Source organism: Anolis carolinensis, chromosome 2 (genome assembly GCF_035594765.1).
Source record: "Anolis carolinensis isolate JA03-04 chromosome 2, rAnoCar3.1.pri, whole genome shotgun sequence".
Classification (NCBI taxonomy): domain Eukaryota; kingdom Metazoa; phylum Chordata; class Lepidosauria; order Squamata; family Dactyloidae; genus Anolis; species Anolis carolinensis.
The window spans coordinates 120,523,907-120,546,179 of NC_085842.1; the positions used below are offsets into that span (position 1 = coordinate 120,523,907).

General features: G+C 38.7%; 2 protein-coding genes across 7 annotated transcripts in view; both read right to left on the minus strand.

The window, feature by feature from the left end:
* dock2 (dedicator of cytokinesis 2) overlaps positions 1-4,509 on the minus strand; it is a 377,601-nt gene extending 373,092 nt beyond the window's left edge. Inside the window, exon 1 of the mRNA XM_008104636.3 lies at positions 4,261-4,509. Within this exon, the coding sequence (XP_008102843.1) occupies positions 4,261-4,300 (40 nt within the window). The 5' untranslated portion in view covers positions 4,301-4,509. The remainder of the gene's footprint in view (positions 1-4,260) is intronic.
* A 4,873-nt stretch (positions 4,510-9,382) lies between these two features.
* The window catches only part of spdl1 (spindle apparatus coiled-coil protein 1), a 34,149-nt gene continuing 21,258 nt past the window's right edge, over positions 9,383-22,273 (minus strand). For 5 of the 6 annotated variants that reach the window (XM_003217333.4, XM_016991409.2, XM_016991410.2 and 2 more), the window contains 6 exons: positions 22,010-22,108; positions 20,874-20,984; positions 20,026-20,166; positions 19,423-19,532; positions 17,626-17,813; positions 11,239-17,094 (listed from right to left, as the gene is read on the minus strand). In XM_003217333.4, coding sequence (XP_003217381.2) covers positions 16,580-17,094; positions 17,626-17,813; positions 19,423-19,532; positions 20,026-20,166; positions 20,874-20,984; positions 22,010-22,108 — 1,164 coding nt within the window. In that variant the 3' untranslated portion in view covers positions 11,239-16,579. Of the gene's footprint in view, positions 10,075-11,238; positions 17,095-17,625; positions 17,814-19,422; positions 19,533-20,025; positions 20,167-20,873; positions 20,985-22,009; positions 22,109-22,273 lie in introns of those variants that run through there. The other variant, XM_016991408.2, reaches the window with a different exon arrangement.

Consider the following 22,273-nt stretch of genomic DNA (forward strand, 5'->3'; position numbering starts at 1 on the left):
CTTCTCTTCCTCTAACTCACTTCCCCTGCCCCAGCAAAAACCTAGATTCCATCATAGCCTTGAACATGGCATACCTATTCACCCCCTAGTTGCTTAGTCCAATTTCATTCAGAGTGGTTTCTGCCTCATGAAGGAATCTTTTAACAGTTCTTAAATATCAGCACTATCAATATTCATATGTCAAGACATGGCTAGAGTCTGGGCGAGTGTTGCCTTGAGGTAGTGGTGAACAAAATGTACTCCTCCAGATACTGGGCTGCAGCTCCTATCGGCCTTAGTTGGCACAATGGTGTGGAATGCTGGGAGTTGCTCTCCATCAATATCTGCAGAAACAAACTTCATACTATCCTGGTTTTATACAATCCTGTTTGCAGAAATTAGCAAAGTAAAGCACGCAACTTCAAATGTTCCTGCTTCAAAAGCAAACGTCCCTGCCTAGTATTGGGACTTTTCTGTGCAAAATGTGATGTTTTCAATCATACCAGTGTTTGTAAGAAAGGCGCACCACATGTCTGAGAAGTAAGGAAATGTTTACAGCAAAGCTGTACCTCCTAGCAGCATCTATGGGAATATACTGTCTTGGCAATGCAATGAAGACAAAACACACTCCTAATGTATAAATTTTATTTAAATGAGCTGTGTACATTGTCAATGTAAGCCTTGTTCTTTATCTAGATTCTGATGCTAGTTCAAATTAGGTCTATCTTACAATTTAGCATTGATTGAATCCAGTGAAACATGAGAAAAACTTAGCTCCTTATGTAAGAAACCCAAAGGAATATTCTTAGACAGGATGGGATGGGATGGGATGGGATGGGATGGGATGGGATGGGATGGGATGGGATGGGGTGGGTGGGTGGGTGGAGGGGATGTGGACACAGGGGTGCAGCTTTGGGTAGGAAGCAAATGAGGGCTTTGCCCTCCAAATAAGAATTCTGCTCCCAATGCTATTTTCCTTCAGTTTCTATAGAGAAAAATGCATAAAGAATCACCTAAAACAATAGGCATTCACAGCATGATGGAAATGAAAAATTCATACTGCTGTTTCAAGGCCAGCCTGAATATATCAGCCACAGTTGTAGACTCACAACTTCCCTTTGCAATATTTATTTGCCCATGTTTTGCCTCATCATCATTTTTACAAGGAATGCAAACAAGAACAATTGAATCTCCACCAAAGTTTAAAAAATCAAGTTGTAAAATTAATATAATAATAAATCAACTTCTGGAGTATTTGGTGGATTTATCTAAACTATTATATGATTTTCTGTTCAGAACAACTTTTTAGATCAGCCTTTTAAAATCTCAGTAGTCATTAAAAACAAACATCTAACATTTAACAACTCATTTATCTATAACTGCATGATCTGAGAACTACAAAGGTGAAAGCAGAGCAGATGGTCTGCATCATGAAATGTACATTTGCATGTCATAGGCAATACCTTATTTTGCTCCCGCTTTACCATACAAAGCAACCATATATTAGCTTCAAAAACCTGGATAGGGAGCTCAACTCTTAGAAAGAAATTGTGTTTAGAGGATATCTTGGTGGCATGGTATCTGTAAAAGCATGGCCCCTTCCTGCACCTTACAAAGAACATCTGTGGTAGCAGAACAAAGGGGAAGAGACCATGTGGTAGCTTTTGCTGTTGCCACCTTCAAAATGTAGGGAATTATACTGATACCACTTTGAAAATGTGATACAACTTCACCAGTTTGTTGCTAGTGACCAAATATCATGGCAAGACATACAAAATAAAAGTGCAAAATCCTCTTCAGATAATATATATGGGGAATGGGGAAAGACTAAGGTGCCATCTTATTGAAGCATTTAAGAAAGAAGGGAAAATTTCTGGATTCAAAAACTTATAACTACATAGGCTCAACCTAGAGCCTATGTAGTTAAGAATGTGAACACTGTCATGTTTTAAACTGTCTTGACTACAAGTTTATTTTTATATTAAGCAACTGTCAAAGACAGAAGCAAAGTATTCTAATCAGTAGAGTTGGGCCCGAAACCTGTTTCACCTGTTTCTTTCATGGTTTTGTACCGTTCCATCCATTCAGATGGCACGAAACGGTACAGCCCCCTCTGGAACAAAAGAAGCAGTGAAACGGAAAAAAGGGGGGTAGCTGTTTAGTCAGCTGATATTTGGTGCTTGGCTGTAGGCCCTGGCTGGCAGGGCCTACAGCCAAGCACCAGGCACTCTTAGGCCCAGCTCACGGGAGCTACAGTCGAGTGTTGAGAACTCGGCTGTAGGCCCTGCCTGCTGGGCCTATGAGCATTGAGGGATTGATGCTCAACTGTAGGCCCTGTGGGCTGGGCCTACGAGTCATTGAGCACTCGATGCTTGTAGGCCCAGCAGGCAGGGCCTACAGCCGAGTGCCGTGACCATTCAGATGTAGGCCCTGGCTGGCAGGCCCTGGCGCTTTGCTGCCCAAGGCCTGAAAAATCTTTGTTTTTTTCGGACCTTGGATGGAAAAGCTCATTCATATAGGCACCCATTTTTGTAAGCAGCGGACAGAAACGGTAATGGGGCCATACAAATGGTACAAATAGAAACAGGTAGTGATTTCATACAAATGCACAAGATTACTAATCACTGTGAATCACTGTAATAAATATATGTTCATTGCACCCCACTGGGATCTACTTGTGAAAACAGGTGTTTGTTCATTTTGAAATCATACACACATAGAAACACCAAGAATAAGTTGAAATGTGCAGTCCAATTGATTAATCTTCTTTGACGTAAGTAAGGGTACATTATTAAAAAAAAACTGTGTTATCAACATTCCTTGATAAAAATATCAATTTTTCATATCTTGAGTTGTAACCTGAAAATATGAAATCATGAGAGAAAAAACTCTTTTGGGGAGCAATGGGCAATGGAAGAAGAGATAGTGAGGGAGGTCTACAGCATAGAGGTCCTCTACACAAGGACATTCCCTCCAAAGTATTTGCAGGGTAGAACTGTTGTTGGCATTGCCCGGAAACAAGTTTTTGTGAACGTAAAGTTAGTGAGCCCAGTAGCTAGGTCTACAATGATCTTTTTTCATAAACAGGCCACACAAAATGAAAATGTCGGCCAGATTGGATTAAAATGCTATCTGTGCATTTGTTATGACTGAATACTTTAGTTTCTCTTTAGACTGTATAAATCTTTCACTTGAACATCTTCTGTGCTGCCCTGGATTTCAAAGTGGAATAAAGTGGAGCTATTAAGAATCCCATGTTTCTCGAAAAACGCTGGTAATGGATTTGACATGCCTTTAAGAACTCAAGAGAATTCTTCCCATTTGCACAAGAGAACTATTGTTTCAGTTCATTGCTTTTGCAATAGTAGCTAGCAAGCTTATTATGAGTTTTGAATTATTTTACAATATCACCATATAATTTCTTTGAAACTCAAAAGCATTTCTTCCAGAAATCAAGTAGTTGTCTGGCTCATTTCATGCAATGTCAAACACAATGGAGTATGCATACTGTTCTGCCAGGAACATAGGAAGCTGCCTTACACCAAATCAAACCATAGATCCATCAAGCTCAGTGTTAACTACTCTCATTGGCAGCAGCCTTCCAGGATTTTAGACAGCAGTCTCTACAGGTCTTACATGGTAATACTGGAGACTAAACATGGAATCTTCTGTTTCATTATGAAGATTAACATTTATGTTTACAGATTTAGTGCTTTCATATTTGGAAGTCCCCTTAACACAGGACAGTTTGTGCTCCCCTTTTGCTACCTAGAATCCCTAGTTGGTTGGTGGCTAAGCAATCTATATTGCTTCCTATCCACTTACTCTGGAGTAAAAAAAGTACTCTTATGGGCTATCAATGTCTATCTCTGAAAACACGGTTCCCCTCTCCATTTCCTGTCTTTGCAACAGCTTACAAGAAGACAAATTGCACAACTGAGTCAAAGCCTCAGAAGAACTTAGATGTTTAAACTTTCAACTTGGTTATCAAATGCTCAAGAAGTGTGTTTAAATTAAAATTCACTTTCAATATGGTTATAATTTCCACCATGGGATTCTGCCTTGAAACTCAGAGACCAGTACCAACTCAAGATGCTTAGGAAACAACCTTCATCCCTACAACCCTCTTCTAAATGCATGCCCATAATGGGCCCATCAAAGCTGTGGCAAACATCTCACTTGTTTTTCTGCATTGCTTTGCTGATCTAGCCAGTTTATTTTCAGTACTTCTCCACACACCCAGCAGAGGAAGAAAAACCAAAAAAGATCCATCATACTTACCCACACCGACCTTCTTATCACTTTTGTGCCAAGGAGTCATTGCCAACAAATTCACCCTGATTCAGTAGAAAGGCTGAATGGGAACAGTCAGAATACATAAAATCCAACAGCATACACAATTGGAGTCCAATGAATCACAAGGCCGCTTTAGCTACCGCTCCAGTAGCACTGATCTCTGCTCATCTCACAGTCCCTCTACTTCCTTCCTCTTTCTCTAGGCTCTCGCCTTATTGTGCCTCTTTGATGCTAAAATGAAAGTGATCTTGATATGTAGAGGAAGGGGTAATACTAACTGGATGCCTCACTGACAGGACAGGGAGAATCATACATACATAGAGGAACCCAAGTAAAGTGACTTCAAACTGAGCAAATGAAACAGTTGAAATATTTCATACAAGTGCAAAATCTTTACTTTTTAAAGTCCACATGTAGTCCATTTCCTTGTCACTCAAAGTTAACTCCATCTAGTTTCTCACCTTCTAGAGTGACTCCTTGTGTTAATTACTTTTTTTAACATCAATTGCCTGCGTGATCATCCCTGCATTCGCTGATAGCCTTTTGCCATCAGTCTTGACCACCTGCTTTAAACATTAGAACATGTGCAAGATGCCCCTTACAAATTGTGACTTAGCCTTCAACTAATTTAAGAGCCAACAGACTTGAGAAGTGATTTTGACTACATGCCAGAGTAGATTATTAATTATGGGATTAAACAGACTAGTATTCTTGTTTAATGTTTCCTTTTCCTTTGCCACATATTTATGGCCTCTTCCATCTCACTTTTTATTTAGCTGGATTTCTTTCACATTCTTATAGCACTCTGCCTAAACCATGTAACTTACATTACCATCTTTAAGGTAATGGAAAAGAAGGAAAGACGAGTTGACTCTCAGAATACTGAAAGCTTAGCTGGGAGCCCTTCCTCTTTAAAAATAAAGGATAACTCTATGGAAGCTTCAATAGTCCTAAACTAACCTAGATAAACATGTATTGTATTGAAGAGTTAGTGGCAATGGTACACTGTTGGTACACCCATAAAAGTAATGTAGAGCCAGGAAAGGGCATAATTGCTCATTCATGACAGAAGTCCAATCAAACTGCTATCCCAACTCTCTTCTGATTGATTGTGGAGGTATAAGCACCACCTGCTGTTTGCACAACAGAACAGCCCTTATTAGAAATGTACGTAATGTATGTATGTAGTAAAGGTAAAGGTTTCCCCTGATGTTAAGTCCAGGCATGACTGACTCTGGGGGTTGGTGCTCATCTCCATTTCTAAGCCAAAGAGCCGTCGTTCTCCATAGACACCTCCAAGGTCATGTGGCTGACATGACTGCATGGAGTGCTGTTACTTTCCCGCCGGAGCGGTACCTATTGATCTACTCACATTTGCATGTTTTCGAACTGCTAGGTTGGCAGGAGCTGGGGCTAACAGTGGGCGCTCATTCCGCTCCTGGGATTTGAACCTGGGACCTTTTGGTCTGCAAGTTCAGCAGCTCAGTGCTTTAACACACTGTGCCATCAGGGGCCCCATGTATGTATGTATTTAATTAATTTCTATACCGCTCTTCTCCCCCAGGGGGACCCAAAATGAAACCACTAGCTCACTTACCTGTAAAGCACCAAAGAAAGCTATTATGGAGGCAACATGAAGCTGCTGTAATGTTCCATAAACTTCTGAAATTGAGGAATCTTGACATTCCTATACTGCAAAAAACAAAAAACAAATACAAAAAAACCCAGCAAATCTGTTTTTGCTTAGTAGAATCAATCTCTATTCTCCAAAATAGCAGGATGTGGCATGGTCCCTCAGTTTTTCCTTCAGTGAGATGAATGCCCAAGGAATAAAATTTTGTAATGTACACTGGCCAGAACAAAACTGCCTAATAAACAAAAGTTGTACAATGTCCCATCCATCTAAGGATCCATATAAGAAGCTTACTGAACTCAAATAAAACTCAAGGCATAGAGCACATTGCAGGAAGATTCTTTCCCAATAAACCTCTTACCCTTTTATCATCTGATGATGATGAATGTAACTCAGGAGATAGGCATTTCACCGACTGACAATTAGCTGGCCCTTTCCACTTTGAACTTTCACCATCTTTCTTGGATCCCATGATGCCCTCCTCAAACCAGGACAATGTCCTATTCTAACTCCCAAACTATCAAGCTGTGGTAAAACTAAGACCTGTAAAGCCATGGGGGTCCAAGTCAACCAATCTTCAGAGACCTAAAAGAAGACCCCCAGAGGCCTTTGAAATGCTTACAAGGGCTACTGGGTCCAAACAAGACCAGCAAAACCAGCAGGATCTCAAATAGGAACCACACAGAGGTCTTCAAAGGTCTAATCAGGGCCTATGAAGCTCAACGTTGCAGTCCGAGGATGTGAACAAGATCTTTGGGAAAGGGAGACCCACCAGGGTGAAGAGGGTGGCTAATGCCTCCCTTAGTCAAGGCAAATTTCCATAAAGTCCAAAAACAACAGTGGTGAAACCACTGCTTAAGAAATCGTCATTAGATCCCATGGAAATAGGGAATTATCACCCAGTCCCTAATCTCCCCTTTCTGGGCAAGGTTCTAACAGGTGATATTCTCGCAACTTCAGGGATTTCTGGATGAAACATATTATCTATATCCAATCCAGTCTGGTTTCAGGCACGGCTATAGTACAGAGACATCTTTAGTGGCCTTGGTAGATGATATACACAGAGAACTTGACAGGGGAAGTGTGTCCCTGCTGGTTCTCTTGGACCTTTCAGCAGCCTTCGATGGACCACGGTATCCTTCTGGGCTGCCTGGCTGGGATGGGACTTCCAGCACAGGGGGATGCCTGCTCAACCTCACGGTCGTTGTCCTGCAATGTCCCGCAGGGTTCAGTACGATCCCCCATGTTAACATCTATATGAAGCTGCTGCGAGATCATCTGGAGTTTTGGAGTTTGGTGCCATCTGTATGCAGCCAAGGAAGCAGCCCAGACCCTGAACTGGTGCCTGTCAGGTGTTGTGGACTGGATGAGGAGAAACTAACTAAAATTGAATCCAGACAAGACGGAGGTCCTCCTATTCAGTCAGAAGGCTGATCAGGGTATAGAGTGGCAACCTGTGCTAGATCGGGTCACACTCCCCCTGAAGACACAGGTCCACAGCCTGGGGGTCCTCCTGGACTCATCTCTAAGCCTGGAAGCCCAAGTATTGGCGATGGCCAGGAGGGCCTTCACACAATCAAAACTTGTGTGCCAGCTACGTTACCTTGAGAAGCCGGATTGTCCAGAAACTTCAATTAGTTCAGAGATCTTCAGCCAGATTATGGACAGGTGCTGGACCCGGGGAGCGTACTTCCCCCCTGCTAAAGCATCTGCACTGGCTGCCAATTCCTTTCCGGGCCCGATTCAAGGTGCTGGTTTTGACCTTTAAAAGCTCTAAATGGTTCAGGTCCTACTTATCTATCTGACCGCATCTCCTCATACCAGCTAGCCTGAACGTTAAGTTCTTCCAGTGAAGCCTTCCTCTTGTTGCAAATGTGGTCAGTGGTGACAAGAGGGCTTTCTCGGTGGCTGCCCCAATCTTTGGAACTCCCTCAAGGTTAAAACAGCCCCCTCCCTGTCATCTTTCAAAAAGCAGCTAAAGACCTTTTCATTTGCGCAAGCTTTTAATGAAAACACTTAGTTGGAATGACAGGAAGGATAACTCTTAGTGAGTCGTGTCAAGTTCACCATCTGTTTGTTCAGTTTCCCACAATAATTGTATTTGACTCATTTTGTTGCATATTTTTTATTTATTCCTCATTGTAAATTTGATTATATATGTGTGTGTGTGTGTGTGTGTGTGTGGTGATTTGTATTGTTTTTATAATGTTGCGAGCCGCTTTGGGTCTCGTTTAGGGAGAAAAGCAAGATATAAGTAAAATTCATTATTATTATTATTATTATTATTATTATTATTATTATTATTATTACAAACCTAACCAGAGGCCTAATTGGGATGTATGATAACTGTGGAGGCCTAAACAGTTCCTACTGAATCAATAAGGAGCTGACGAGGACAGTGCAGGCCTTAAGTCTAAATGGCCTTGTAAAACTTATGGAGGACAGGGAAATACTTCAAGGTACATCAACTGTTGTAGGAAGACCTAAACAGAGCAGAGAACTGCCACAAAAGCTAGTAGTGGCATATAATATCAGTGGGAAGGGGGTAAGCTACACCACTATCCCAAGATCCACCACAATGTTGTCTCTGCTAGTACCCATTAACTCACTGCAGAACCATCATTAGCCAAAATGAGCTCCAGCAGGCCCAAAGGCAGGAACTCAATTGATGACAGCTCTAGTCGCAATGACAAACCAGGGACAATGAAAATGTTGCAGCCCACATAGCACTCAACCACATGGACAGCGCAAAGATGCAGTTAGAAATCTCTGCAAACAGGGCAGTGTAGGCCTATCTCTAGAATGTATTCCCTTTGACCACTGATGTTAAGGAAAAAACAGAGGGGGCAGTCAGAGCCTATTCAACCTTTTGGTTCTGCCTCCTTGTGCTAAATGTCATGGCGCTGGGCTCTACAACCCAAATATTGTCTTGGACTTGAACAGTAATTTCCTGGAACAATCCAACTTTAAAAGCATATCTTAGAATTCTAAGTACGCAATGCCCATCTCTTGAGAAATAACCATTGCAATAGTAGAGAACTGTTCCAGAATTTTGTTTCCTACCTTGGCTAGAAATGTAAGCAATTATAGGTTTTCTGCTGCACAGGCAGTGCCGACTGATCTATCGCCCTTTGGACAGCGTTGAATAACTATTCTCTGACAATCTTCAATAAGTCATCTTTCTGTTTCTGCCTTGACTGGCTCAATTCTCCTCTTTGGCACTGGCAGGAAGCAAGTCTGCAAAGTCTCCACCTGAACTCAGCTGTTTTCTGCTTTCAATGCAGTTTATAGCTCTGAAAAGTGTATCCACAGGACACATATATTTACACAGAGTACAGATGACAAATATAGCATGTGTTTAAATAATGGATGTGTTTCAACCAAAGATAAATAAGACTAAAAATGCTTACCTTTAACTGGAACTTTTTTTAGAATCGCAGAACTAATAAAGGATACCACAAGAGGGAAGCACTGTTATGTTTATATATTTTCAAGCTTTATTAAGAAAAATAATGACTACAATTTGAATACAGCAAGTCAAAAACTTTAATGACCTGACGTTTTTAAAGTAGCAAAAACATATTTATGTTGCTAACATGAAACTGTAGAGTGGGAAGAAAAAAAAACTCACACATAAAGATTTTGCCTTATCCCAGTAGACTTGCTACAGATGCACCACACTGTCTTAAGTGGGTCTGTAAAATTAGTACATACAGACATTTGTAAAGTTACTTTAAATTATTTCAGTGATTTTGCTATGCGATGGGTTGGCATGCTTAACTCCCCCCCCCCTCCAAAAAAAACACATCTTTAATCATTTTATATTTCCTAGAACTGTGGCAGTTGCTTAGAAGAATTTTCAGAGATGTTAACTCCACTGAAGTCCATATGCTCAAAGGTTCAATATGTAATGAAAAGCATTGTAGAAGCAAGTCACATTTTGTGTCTCTATATGTTGGTATATAACTGCATCTTAAGTCCTTCATGTACAGAAAAGACTTGGGGGCACACATTATTGTTGAGCACACTGAGTGTCAGGACATTGTTTGGAGGACATATATACCCTAGGGTGCATTTTCTTTATGTCTTTCTTCTCACATTTACTTGTCTCTTCAGCTGCACCGGCACAGTTTTCTTCTGACTTTATTCCAGGTCCAGATATCAACCTATAGGTAAAGCAACCACTCTAGTTTCACTTTAAAAAATGTAACAGTGTTAAAATATGTAGATTGCTAAACACTTAGTGGAAATATGTTAAATACTATTAAAATAGTGCCATCATTATTAACTGACTTCACTGGTAAAATCAGCATACTTTTAGCCATGCAATACCACAAATAAGCAAAGAGCAAAAAGACAAAGCAATTCACGTAATTCAACACAGTACATTACAAATAGATAAGATGGGCTCAGAGTGTTTCAACATGAATATTTACCAGCAAATAGTTCAATCATATCAAACTAAACTACTATTTGGCAGATACATCTGGCACACAAGCAAAACATCAGTTCTCACATTGCTAATACAAAGCATACTGAGCCAAGGATCATATTATTTCAAATCAGACAAACATAGGTGCATTTGCTGCATTAAGGCTCAATCAGACTTTTAAATATCTAACCATTTTTTGGAATGGAGGAATGACCTTTAGGTTAATTAGCACGAAAGACACTTCTGAATGATTTCCATACAGTGTGATCCCATGCTACAGGTGAGGTAATATCCATCATGTACTACCCAGAATGAGAGTAGTGGTACAAGTGCTTTTTGCATTTTATACTTACATAAAACAATAAAGTGCTAGCCAAAACTCTCATAATTGCTGGGAACATAAATAGAAGTGTGGCTAACTAGCCATACCTTAGTGTGTTATGTGAAATCTAGTCTTTTTATGTGGCTTCAATCTTCTTTCTGGCATACTTTTTTATACATTTGTCTTTTAGAATGCTTTCTTCTGGCCTAGCTTCTTAAATTACTGCATTTCACTACAAGATAGTAACTGTGCTGGCAATGTTTATTTTTATATTCCCCCAAATTCCCCATAATTTTTGTTTCTTGGCATGTAAAGACTAGACCCTCCTCTCATCTCAGACTGACTTAAGAGACCTATGAACAAGCATCTCCCCTAAAGTCTGCTGGAATCATGAGTAGGATTATTGCCCTCTGAAATTACTGAAAGGGGGAGGTACTGCTTAAAAGTCGCATCAACACAGATCTTTATTTTCCCTTCTTTTTCAACTTTCAGCAAATGTATTTTCTTCATAGTTGGCAAAGCAGAGGAGGAAGACAAAACAGCAAACAGTGGACAGAGACAGACTCATAAAAGATGTAGGCATTTTAGAAATTTAATCATAGCAGTTAGGACATATAAACATTATATCTGTATGAAGTTAATCCATTTTTAACATGGCAAATCTTAGCTGTCTACTACTGCAAGAACATGTGATGTTTTTAATAGGAGCAGTTTAGAACTTTGGGTCAATTCTTTTTTGGTTCTAATTCTTCTAATATTTAGCATTCTTAGCCCCTTCTGTGACATTTTTCACCTCAACATTCTACTTCCACAAAGAAACAGCTTCCTCATTGGTGGTATTAAGCACAATAACTTCTAAATTACAACCTGAATTTAAGAATCACCTTTATTTTGTGCATATTATCTAGAAAAAGCTATGTAGATTCAATCCTGTATCAGGGGTGTCACCCCAACAATAGCAGACAATGTTATTTTTTTGTTACACTTCATAATTTTTCAAATGCTGCTCAACACTCTTTCTTTATTTATCCATCCTTCACAATCCTATCAGTTATGCCCTCTGGTCAGTCCTTCTATCAGTGCCCTTCCACTTTACAATTTTTGCATTCCCAAAGACCCACTTCAGATATGATTAACATCCATTTGATTCACATCTCAAAACATACATCCACAAACCTAAACTTACATGCTTCATCTCTTTAAGTGTTTCCTGTTCTTTTATTGCCTTTAATAGAGAAGTGTTCCAAAGTTACAATTCCACTCATACAGAAGAACATTTTTTTAAAAAAATGAACTTTATGATTCCTCCTTAAAACTAGAAAGCACCAAGTTATCAGGTATATCACGTGAAACCATAGGTTTGAATACAAGTTCCATTTGAAAGCAAGCACTCAGGGATACTAATTTTATTAAATGCCTAAGGTTTTGTCCAGTTTTGGGGTCTTGGCGGGATCGTGAAGTGAAAAACAGCCTCCCCGTTAAGCTCTCAAGGGGGATGCTACCAGCTATGATCACAGTGGCTTATGACATCTTAGGAGTGGTGGCAATTCCTCTGTGATACAGGAAGGTCAGATATTCTTCACATAAGCTCCAACTTATGCTCTTTAATACTTGTTAAGCATTTGTTTTGACATCTGCCATGGTACAGAGCAACCAGAGTTAAGAAGGAGGAGATCGATGTATTGCTGAATTGTGACAGAATCACAGGGGTGCTATGTGGTTTCCGGGCTGTATGGCCATGTTCTTACAGCATTTCTCCTTGCTAATTGCACATGTTGCACTTCTTTAACAGACAATGATTCTTTCCTCCCACCCTGGACATACCACAGATATATACACACCACTTGCTTTACTACCATCAGATACTCTGAAGATGCCAGCCACAGCTGCAGGCAAAACGTTAGGGGAAAATGATACTAGAACACAACCATACAGCCCAAAAACCACACAATATCCCAAGTACGATATCCACTGTAAGTGGTTACTGTTCCCACAGCACAGATCAATGGGATACTATCTTGTGAGATTCACTCCTGCATGTTGAATCAAGAATTCTCCCTTTCAGATGAATGACCTTCTACATGCCTAAGATCGTGAGTAGCTCTTTGCTTAGAGTTTTAAAAGGAATCTAACAAGAAAAATTGTAGTTGCTGCCAAGGACCCCCTTCTCCCCAAGATAATTTAACAGACATCAAGCAAGGCCATTAAAAGCTAATAATAAAAGTAAAGAATGCAGTGTTTATTAGCGACAGCCCTAGCAATTAGCAAAGGGTTAAGCTTTGCTTATAAAAATAGTATCTTTAAAGCCAAACAAAAAGAAAGTTCCCAGGGTGAATAGTCCACAGGAAGTAAATACCTAAAATTCTGGAGGCAGAACTCTCTCCTTTGTTAGTCATAGCAACCCCTTGAGGAATAAAAGTGTACTACAGTGCCACCGTGTGTTCAAACACAATGATTAATACAGTAAGTGATTACTAGAATTCCACAAAAAAATCGGAATGAAGCCTACTAAAATCCTTAATGAACTAAGACTGATAAAAAAGAGCTGTAAGTGGAATTTAAAAAGATACATATCTCGCTGGACCAATTGACTGGCTTGCTAACACAGAGAAATCAGAAATTAGTAAAACTGAAATTTGGGAATCAAAAACAGTCAGAAATTTTAGAAAAATCAGAGTATAATAAGGAAGAAGTCCTGGAAGTAATGACTTTCCCAGAGGTCAAACAGCAAAAGAAAATCATTGGTGCACAAGATCTGCACTGATGTAAGTGATCCATTTCAAGTTGTCTCAAGTTCCTGCTGATCTTGCATAAGTTCCATATAAAACATCTTTGTTACGTGGTGAATGAGATCCATTGACAGGATTCTTATGAGATCAGTCAGAGAAAGCTTCAGAGAGGGGTGGTGGCGAACCTTACAAAGTGGCAGATTGGTGACGATTCTTTATCAATGGATTGTATTGGGGAGAATTTGGGAAATAAGATTGACATTCAAAGGGGAAAAGAAAAGAAGGAGGAATGCATACCTAGAGAATGGAAGGCAAAGAATGATGACAATGGCTGATGAAGATTCATGCAACTGTTGATATGGGTGAACTAACTAAACTGATGAAGAGAAATATTTGCCTAACTACAAGCAAGATTGGCATTTACTAATTTACTTGTGATAATAATGAGGGGCCATTTGTTTATTGTGGGTTTTAGAAATTAATACAATGTTATTAAATGTAGAAAATTGATTATATAACAACATTAAAAGGGAACAGACTAAATAGAGGTAAAAATAAGCATGCAGTGAGAGGTTTGTAGATTATTCTTTCAGTTAGTTTGTTAGTTTTATTCTTATTGTGTAGGTGTGTCCTTGTTTGTTTTGTTTCTTAAGTAGTTCTTTTAAAAGTTACCAACATTATAATTTGTGTAAATACACTTTTGTATTTGAAATAGTTATTTGTCTAGTTCTATTCTGTTTGCAGATGTTAATCAAACGGCTCCAGATCTATGGGTTCTGAATCCACTGTGTCAACTAACCACAGCTTGACAATATTCAGGGAGAAAAATCTAAAATTTCAAATCTTGATATTCATTATTTAATATAAGTATTGACCTTTTGATACACCATTATATATAATGGGACTTGAATACACAGATACTGGTATCCATGGGAGGTACCCAAATCCAGTCGATACCAAGGGCTCACTGTATTAATCTCAAGTTTAATTCTCTGTAAACCTACATCAATTGTCTACAAAAGGAATAGTTGTGATCTGGATTTGTTGATAGCCAAATCCATAATAAAGCTTTCTGAATTGCTGTCATGATATATTTAGATTGATTTTTTAAAAATCTAATGGACTTGCACTACCTGTAACCTTTGCACAATAAATGAGTCATGTATTAATCAAAATGGAGACTGCAGTCATGAAACCAGAAGAAGACTAGTACTTCAAATGGGAGCTATGAAGTAACTACAAGATCTTGAAATGTCAAGATATATCATTGAATCCAAAAGTTAGGACTCTCCATGCCATCATATTTCCCATTTCTATATATGGTTGTGGAAGCTGGACAGTGAAGAAAAATAATACAAAGAAAATAAATTCATTTGCAATATGGTGATAGAGAAGAGTTATATGGTTACCATGAGATGCTAAAAAGACAAATAAATGGGTTCTAGAACAACTGAAGCCTGAACTCTCCCTAGAAGCCAAGAAAATTAGACTGTCCTTCAGCCATATCATCACAAGACATTACTCACTGGAAAGAACAATATTGCTTGATAAGGTAGAAAGCAGTAGGAAAAAGGAAGACTGCTTAGATGGATAGAGTCCATTATCGAAGCCATGGCCATGAGCCTGTGAAAACTGAGCAGAGCTGTTGAGGATCAGATGACTTGAATGTATCTTCTTCATGGGCTGCCATCAGTCAAAGCCAACTGGACAACAGTTAACAACAGTACTTACTACTTGATATTTTACCAGGGATTAATTAGCAGTTATTAACAAATTACTTGTAATTTTTTAAAAATCCTTTAAAATTATCTCACTTTACCTATTTAATATTTAATAAAGCATAATAAAAAACATTGCTGCCCCTCTCATTAGCCTCAAAAGTAAAATGTTATAGATAATGTTGCTTCTACTGCTACTTTCAAACCTTGAGACAATTACATACCCAAATCTATGTATGGCAAACACTCTTATCAAATTCAGAAGACACTGACTTAATTTACACTTCTGCTCACTGTACTTCTGCTCACTGTAAGGCAACCTTCATTTCTAGCTACTGGATAAACATTTCCTTGACTTTGGAAAGCTCTATTATTTCTTCATCACTCAAAGCCATTAATTTCTAAACACATTTGTTTCATTTTAGTATACTACTTTTTGTGCCTGACTTAAGTTTTTTAAAAGGCACTTATTATCAGGCTACAAACCAGACCGATTCAGCAGGATCACCAAGTAATTGCTAGGCAGGGCCTTTATTGCCAATCTATCCTAAACAACCAATCTACCCAGAAACAACAACAACAACAACAAAAAAGGGGGGAGGGGCTGGAAAGTAATCTACTTTGTTTGTATCAGCACATTTCAAAACTAACAGTAACTCTGGGGAAATAAATTACGTGATGCTAATCCTTAAAAGGATTACCACAAACTCAACATAACACTGGAGGAAAAACCAATCTATAATTAAACTATATCTCTGGGAGACTTTAACATCTTCCATTTCAAGAAATGCAATGCTTGTCTTATGACCTCTCTTCCCACTGATTTCATTAAGCCCCTTTAGTATACATTAGATACTTATCTCAACCCCTCCATTCATTTAATGTACTTTGAAATCTACAAATGGAATTTTGGAGGCCTATATTCATCAAGGGCCCCTGGTGGTGGCGCAGTGTGTTAAAGCGCTGAGCTGCTGAACTTGCAAACCGAAAGGTCCCAGGTTCAAATCCTGGGAGCGGAATGAGCGGCCACTGTTAGCCCCAGCTCCTTCCAACCTAACAGTTCGAAAACATGCAAATGTGAGTAGATCAATAGGTACCGCTTCGGCAGGAAGGTAACGGCGCTCCATGCAGTCATGCCGGCCACATGACCTTGGAGGTGTCTACGGACAATGCCGACTCTTCGGCTTAGAAATGGAAATGAGCACCAACCCCCAGAGTCGGACACGACTGGACTTAACGTCAGGGGAAAACCTTTACCTTTAACTATATTCATCAAGTCAATCCTGCCCATAGTTTATTGAAATATTCATCCTACATTATAATACATGTTAATTTAAACTGAGCATGAAAGGACAGTACAGTGATTAAGCAAATCATTTACACATACAGAAAGTGTAATATAGCTGTTAGATAATGATTTTAAAAAGTTAAGGAAATCTTTCAACTGTAAGGAAGACTGAAGTTCATGATTTATGAGTCCTTTTTGATCTCTTTAATTGACTGCTTTTTAAAGAATTTTGAAAATTTCAAACTAGGCAGCTGGAAATGGGGGATTACACTGCATGCAATACTGAGAAAGCAAATGAAGATGTGGATAACACAGTTCATGCAACGGAAGAACAAAGATGCAGGTCTGTGCTGATTGCCTCGTGCATATATATGAGAAGACACTGACCTGTTGTCATGAGATGCTCCAATATCATTCCCATCTTTCTTATTTAAAGCTGTCCTGTCAATTTGTTCCTCTGTAATTTTAACTCTTTTCCTTCCAGCTTGATCATTTCCTTTTTCCACTGCTAAAGAGGGAATGGTATTTATTGATACGTCTTGAAGCATAGTCTTCAGATCAGCATCACTTAGTTTTGCTTCCTCCTTTTGAGACAGCATGCAAGACTTTTCACAAAAAGAAGACATTCTGCTATTCACACTCTCCGAAAGAATGTCCACTGGTGTCTTCTTAAGACTGACAGGATCTCTCATTAACTCTAGGAGGCAAAACACAAGGCCAAACCAGAGTGATGTTTATGACAGATGCATTCATACAAGTATTTATGAATATATTGTTTTATCCTTCTTGAAAGGAAAGAAACTTTGGACAACCCATCGGGGAAATTCCTGAGTGGAACTGAGCTTCATTTGGACATGTTCTAATTAAAAGACATGCCACAGAGCAATTACATTTTAGTTCCATTCACTCAGAGCACATGTAAAAAGCAAATGCTGTTTTAGCGTTTGCATCAGTAAAGTATTTTCTGTGAAGCATACATGTGGAGTTTAGTGCTTTTATTGCAAAACACATAGGAATGTAAGACCTATACCCAATCTGACTGAAAAAAGAACATACTGATCTCACTATTTAGCATGCCTTCCTTAACATGACTGCAAAACTTACACTGAGTCACATACCATTTAACAGTATTACTTTTTAAAATAGTCACCATCATAAGCAGATGCTCCCACACTAAAGAACGCATCTAAATGAAAGTTCTGATTTACTAGGGAACAGAAATAGTTACCTTCAGGTTCGTATTTGATTTTCAATTCATCCAACGACACACGCAAATGTATGTTCTCACTTTGACAAGTCTCAAGTTGTCTTTCATTTGCATGGAGTTTTCGTTCCATTTCCAAGACTCGCTGACTTTCAAACAAAGCCTTCATTCGCTGTAAAGATAATTCGCTTTTCAAATTTTCTATTTCTTTGCTGCCAAAAATATAAACATTAGTATGAGTATTAAAACAATTGTGTAGACATTAAGTCCTGACATTATTATGTTCTAGTTCAGTTACAGTACTAGTACATAAATTTGTCAAACGTATCACTGTATGTGTACAACACATGTGCATAATATTATAGATATGAAAGTGTTGGTTGGAAACTAGAATTAAAAACATATTTGTTCACTCTGATCATTAAAAGTCTGATCATTAAAAGCCTTTTAAGCCCATGGTAGCCTATTTTTATACTGATGCAATTAGGGACTGAAAAATGCTGAACAGCTTGGAAAGATCATAGCTCAGTGACAATAGTGATGCCATTAAAGTTCTCCTGAGCATAATTCAGAAACATACTCTATTTTCTTAAAGGAATATTTGCAAATCAGGTCCATCTCCCTTTAGTTAGAGAAATGTTTTTGGGTTTCCTACCCCAAAGCATCCTCCCATTACTTCAGTGCAAGTGGGGATGTTGTAGTAGAGTGCATGGATGAATTCTCTTACCATCTCCCTATTTCTACATCAGTGATTCCCAGCCTTTGATCCTCCAGATTTCCACTCCCAGAGGCCACAGCCAATTTGTCCAATGGTCAGAAATTCTGGGAACTAAAGTCCAAACCACCTGGGAGATCAAACATTGGGAACCATTGATTTACATCATTCCACCACAAGGTGCATATAAGAAGCTTGGAAAAGCATTGAAAAACAATTATTTCTAGCCTGAACGTAATGCTGGATCTGAGTAGAATAACTGCACCAACCCCAGCTTCCCCTCTCCAAAGGGCTTAATTTCTGAACAAAGAACATGCTCAGGGAGCGACAGAGCACAACAATTATTTCTACACTCAGGGGTGGCTTTCTGCTCCTTTTTCCCAGCAAATTTCTTATGAGAACTAGATTCCTCCAAGAATCATATAAAGGACAATTGACAGGTCTTCACAGGCTGTTGATTAGTTAATTGAGAGATCATTAAGAGAAGCCAACCCAACGTAAAAATACTTGTTTTCTGGAAATCCTCTTTGCTGTGGCAGAATCAAGGCTGCATTAAACCATACCCTGGTCTCATTATTTCCAAGCTTAATGCTTCAGCTTCCTGATAGGAAGAATTCTACTTAATGGCATGCTCATTATTAAAAAAAACCAACAATTTCTAAACCCTTTTTTAACATTTACTTAATAAATATAGGAGATATTTTAGGTCTTTGTCTATCTTGAAGGTCAACATCACTCATGTTTTGCTATAGGCTTCAAGCAAATGTAGATAAAGCTGATGATGTTCAGGGTGCAACATCATGTCTGGTGTGATAACAGCTGTAAGGTAAATGTGAAACTAGTTGTCCATATCTATAGTCACTTCATGGGTTTTCTTTCCTTTCTGGAAATGCATTGGAATGGGACAAGATTATAGGGGGACAAGTATTGGCAGAATAGAACCACAAAAAAATTACTTTTATCTGAAAGATTATGTGGACCAAGATGTTCCCTTTTTATATATAATAAATGTACGGTATTTGTTCAGCATGAGCCAGTCTAAAGTGGGTGATGAAGCCCAAGAAAATAAACTAAACTGAGTTATACTTTGAACCTATAAAACTTACTCTGAATTCTCGAGTTTCATCTGAAGCAAATCAGTATAATACCCATCTTCAAAACCTACACCATCTGAAGTGTTCGAAGGTTTCATTGCTCTTGAATTTTCAGATCCCTTCTAGAGAAAGAGTTAAAATGAAAAACAAAGTTGAGTACTTGTTGTTGGCCATTACAGTAACTTGTGTTTGCATATAAATAGCAGAAACAAATAATAAACAATCAACTTTAAGTCCAACAAACATATCTCATCCAAATATATTTTCCTATGTTGGGCTCTTTTCATAATACATTTTGTTAATATGGAACTAAATTGGCTGCCTTATATAAGGACTTAGCCCTTGAGCTATTCAGACATGTTTTCTGTCCTAGAACACAAAGGGAAAAATTGACTTAATGGCTTGAAGATTCCAATAAAGGTCATGGAAATCATCCTGATTGTACTGTTTTCTTTTAAATAACTTGCACACCCTGCAATATGGAATAATTGCTCACATTCTAATTAGATGTATAACCTGTTTTGTGCTTACTGTATCACCTTTTTAGCCCAGTTTTCTGCCACTCCTAATCTAGCTACCAATATCTTTAAGAAAACAGACTGCCCATTGACCTACCACAGATTTTTCTAGTTGCTTCATTTTCATCAGCAGTTCTTCTATTTCACCATTCTTTTGTTGAAGCATATTTTGCAAACGTTCAAGCTGATCATGTTCGCCCTGTGAACCTTTCATGCGCAACAGCGTGGCCATCTGCAGCTATAAACCATGTGGGATTTAGGGGTCAGCGTTTCTACAACCATTTTGCTTTTTAGATATACATATAACAATGAAAACCTTTCAAATTAAACAAGATGATAAAAATACAAAGAACAACAAAATTCCCAATTGCCATGCCATTGATCAAACTGCTTTTGGAACAACTTGGCATGTCAAAACCACAATATAGTATGAAGTTCAGCACACAAAGGGATCAAAGGGTTATTCGTGTTACAAGATGCCTTATTTTCCTAGTCTCTTCCAATCAGTCCAGTTTTATCTCCTCTCAGATCCAGATAATTGTTTACTGGTGGCTGATATTCACTGTCAGCTCTTGGCCTCTCAGTGACAGAAGAGAGCTTTCTGGCTCACTAGACAAGCATTGATCTAGGCATCTATGGCAGAATGGTAACAAATTGACCCCTGACAATTGGAAATCCTGGATATGAGAGTCTTATCATCGTAATTACTGTGTTCTGAATTCCTAACCTTTAGCCACTAGTTCTAACAAAGAATATGAATAAATGAATGAATGAATGAATGAAACTTTCAGGCAAAATGTCAGGAAAGAATGATTCTGGAACATGGCCATACAGCCTGGAAAACTCACAGCAACTCAATGATTCCAGCCATGAAAGCCTTTGACAACATGAATGAAACTTTATTTATAGCCTGCCCTATCTCCCCAAAGAGTGAATTAATTTTACCTTTAGTCTCTGCAGCTGTTCTCTAGTGAAAGTATGCTGCTTTTGTAACAATTGATATTTTACTTTTGTGCTGATCAGACAACGTTCCATGTCTGCTCTACGGTCTTCCACCTATCATACATAAACAAAAGAATGCTTCAAGTTAATTCATGTTGAAATTAACACTTATGCAATTTCCTAGTAAAGCATGAAGAATGCAGGACAGAATTTGCCCTGCAAACTATCTTATGTGACATTTGATACTAACCACTATGTCAACAGAAGCTTCTGTGCCATATGCTTTTTTGCCAAATAATTGGAAGCCCACAAACTGTCAGAATTATTTCAATTTGTTTCAAAAATGTCACATCATTAGCAATCACCTGTTCACTCCTATTTAATTTTTTATTTAATTAAAATTTAATTGTAACTTCTTTTATTAATTAATTACGGAGCCCCCGGTGGCGCAGTGGGTTAAAGCCTTGTGACTTGAAGGTTGGGTTGCTGACCTGAAGGCTGCCAGGTTCGAATCCAACCCGGGGAGAGCGCGGATGACCTCTCTCTATCAGCTCCAGCTCCATGCGGGGACATGAGAGAAGCCTCCCATAAGGATGGTAAAAACATCAAAACATCTAGGAATCCCCTGAGCAACGTCCTTGCAGACGGCCAATTCTCTCACACCAGAAGTGACTTGCAGTTTCTCAAGTCACTCCTGATACGGAAAAAAATAATTAATTATTGAGTTTATTTTTATTCCGCCTTTCACCCAACATAAGGAACTCAAGAAGGTTAACAATAAGCATGACACAATTGAAATTAAAGCAATGATTTATAATATGAAAGAACAATTCAAATTGATTTAAGTTCTGAAAAGAAAGATGCCTTTGAAAGAATTCATTGGTATATATAACATGACTCCTCTTATCCAAAGATTCAATATCCATGGTTTCACTTATCCATACCATGCATACCACATAATAGCACTGGGGAGGTCCATAAACCGAAATGTTTATGGGATTTTCTATTGTATGGTATCTTTCCACCCCAAGTATGGTCAATATATTAGGTTTTGGAATTTTTCCCAGGGAGTTTCTGAATATATCACCCATGGACACAGGGGCTGTATTGTACAGTTTGATAACAATAAAAATTGGTACCTCAGCAAACAAAGAATTGCCTTTACTTGAAGGATCCAAGGCCTGTTGCAATGCATGGTCAAGTTGCATCTGAAGATCTCTGTTCATCTCACGGGCTTTCTACAATTTGAAAGGAGATTAGTTATATACACCTATATACGTGTCCCAGTACAGCTGCTCTTTTGCTCAGTAGGTTTTATTTAAGGTTCTTAGCTCCTATTACTTTATCAGTGCAACATGTCCATCACTACTACTGCATGTTCCAGTAGGACACATCGCAGCCTT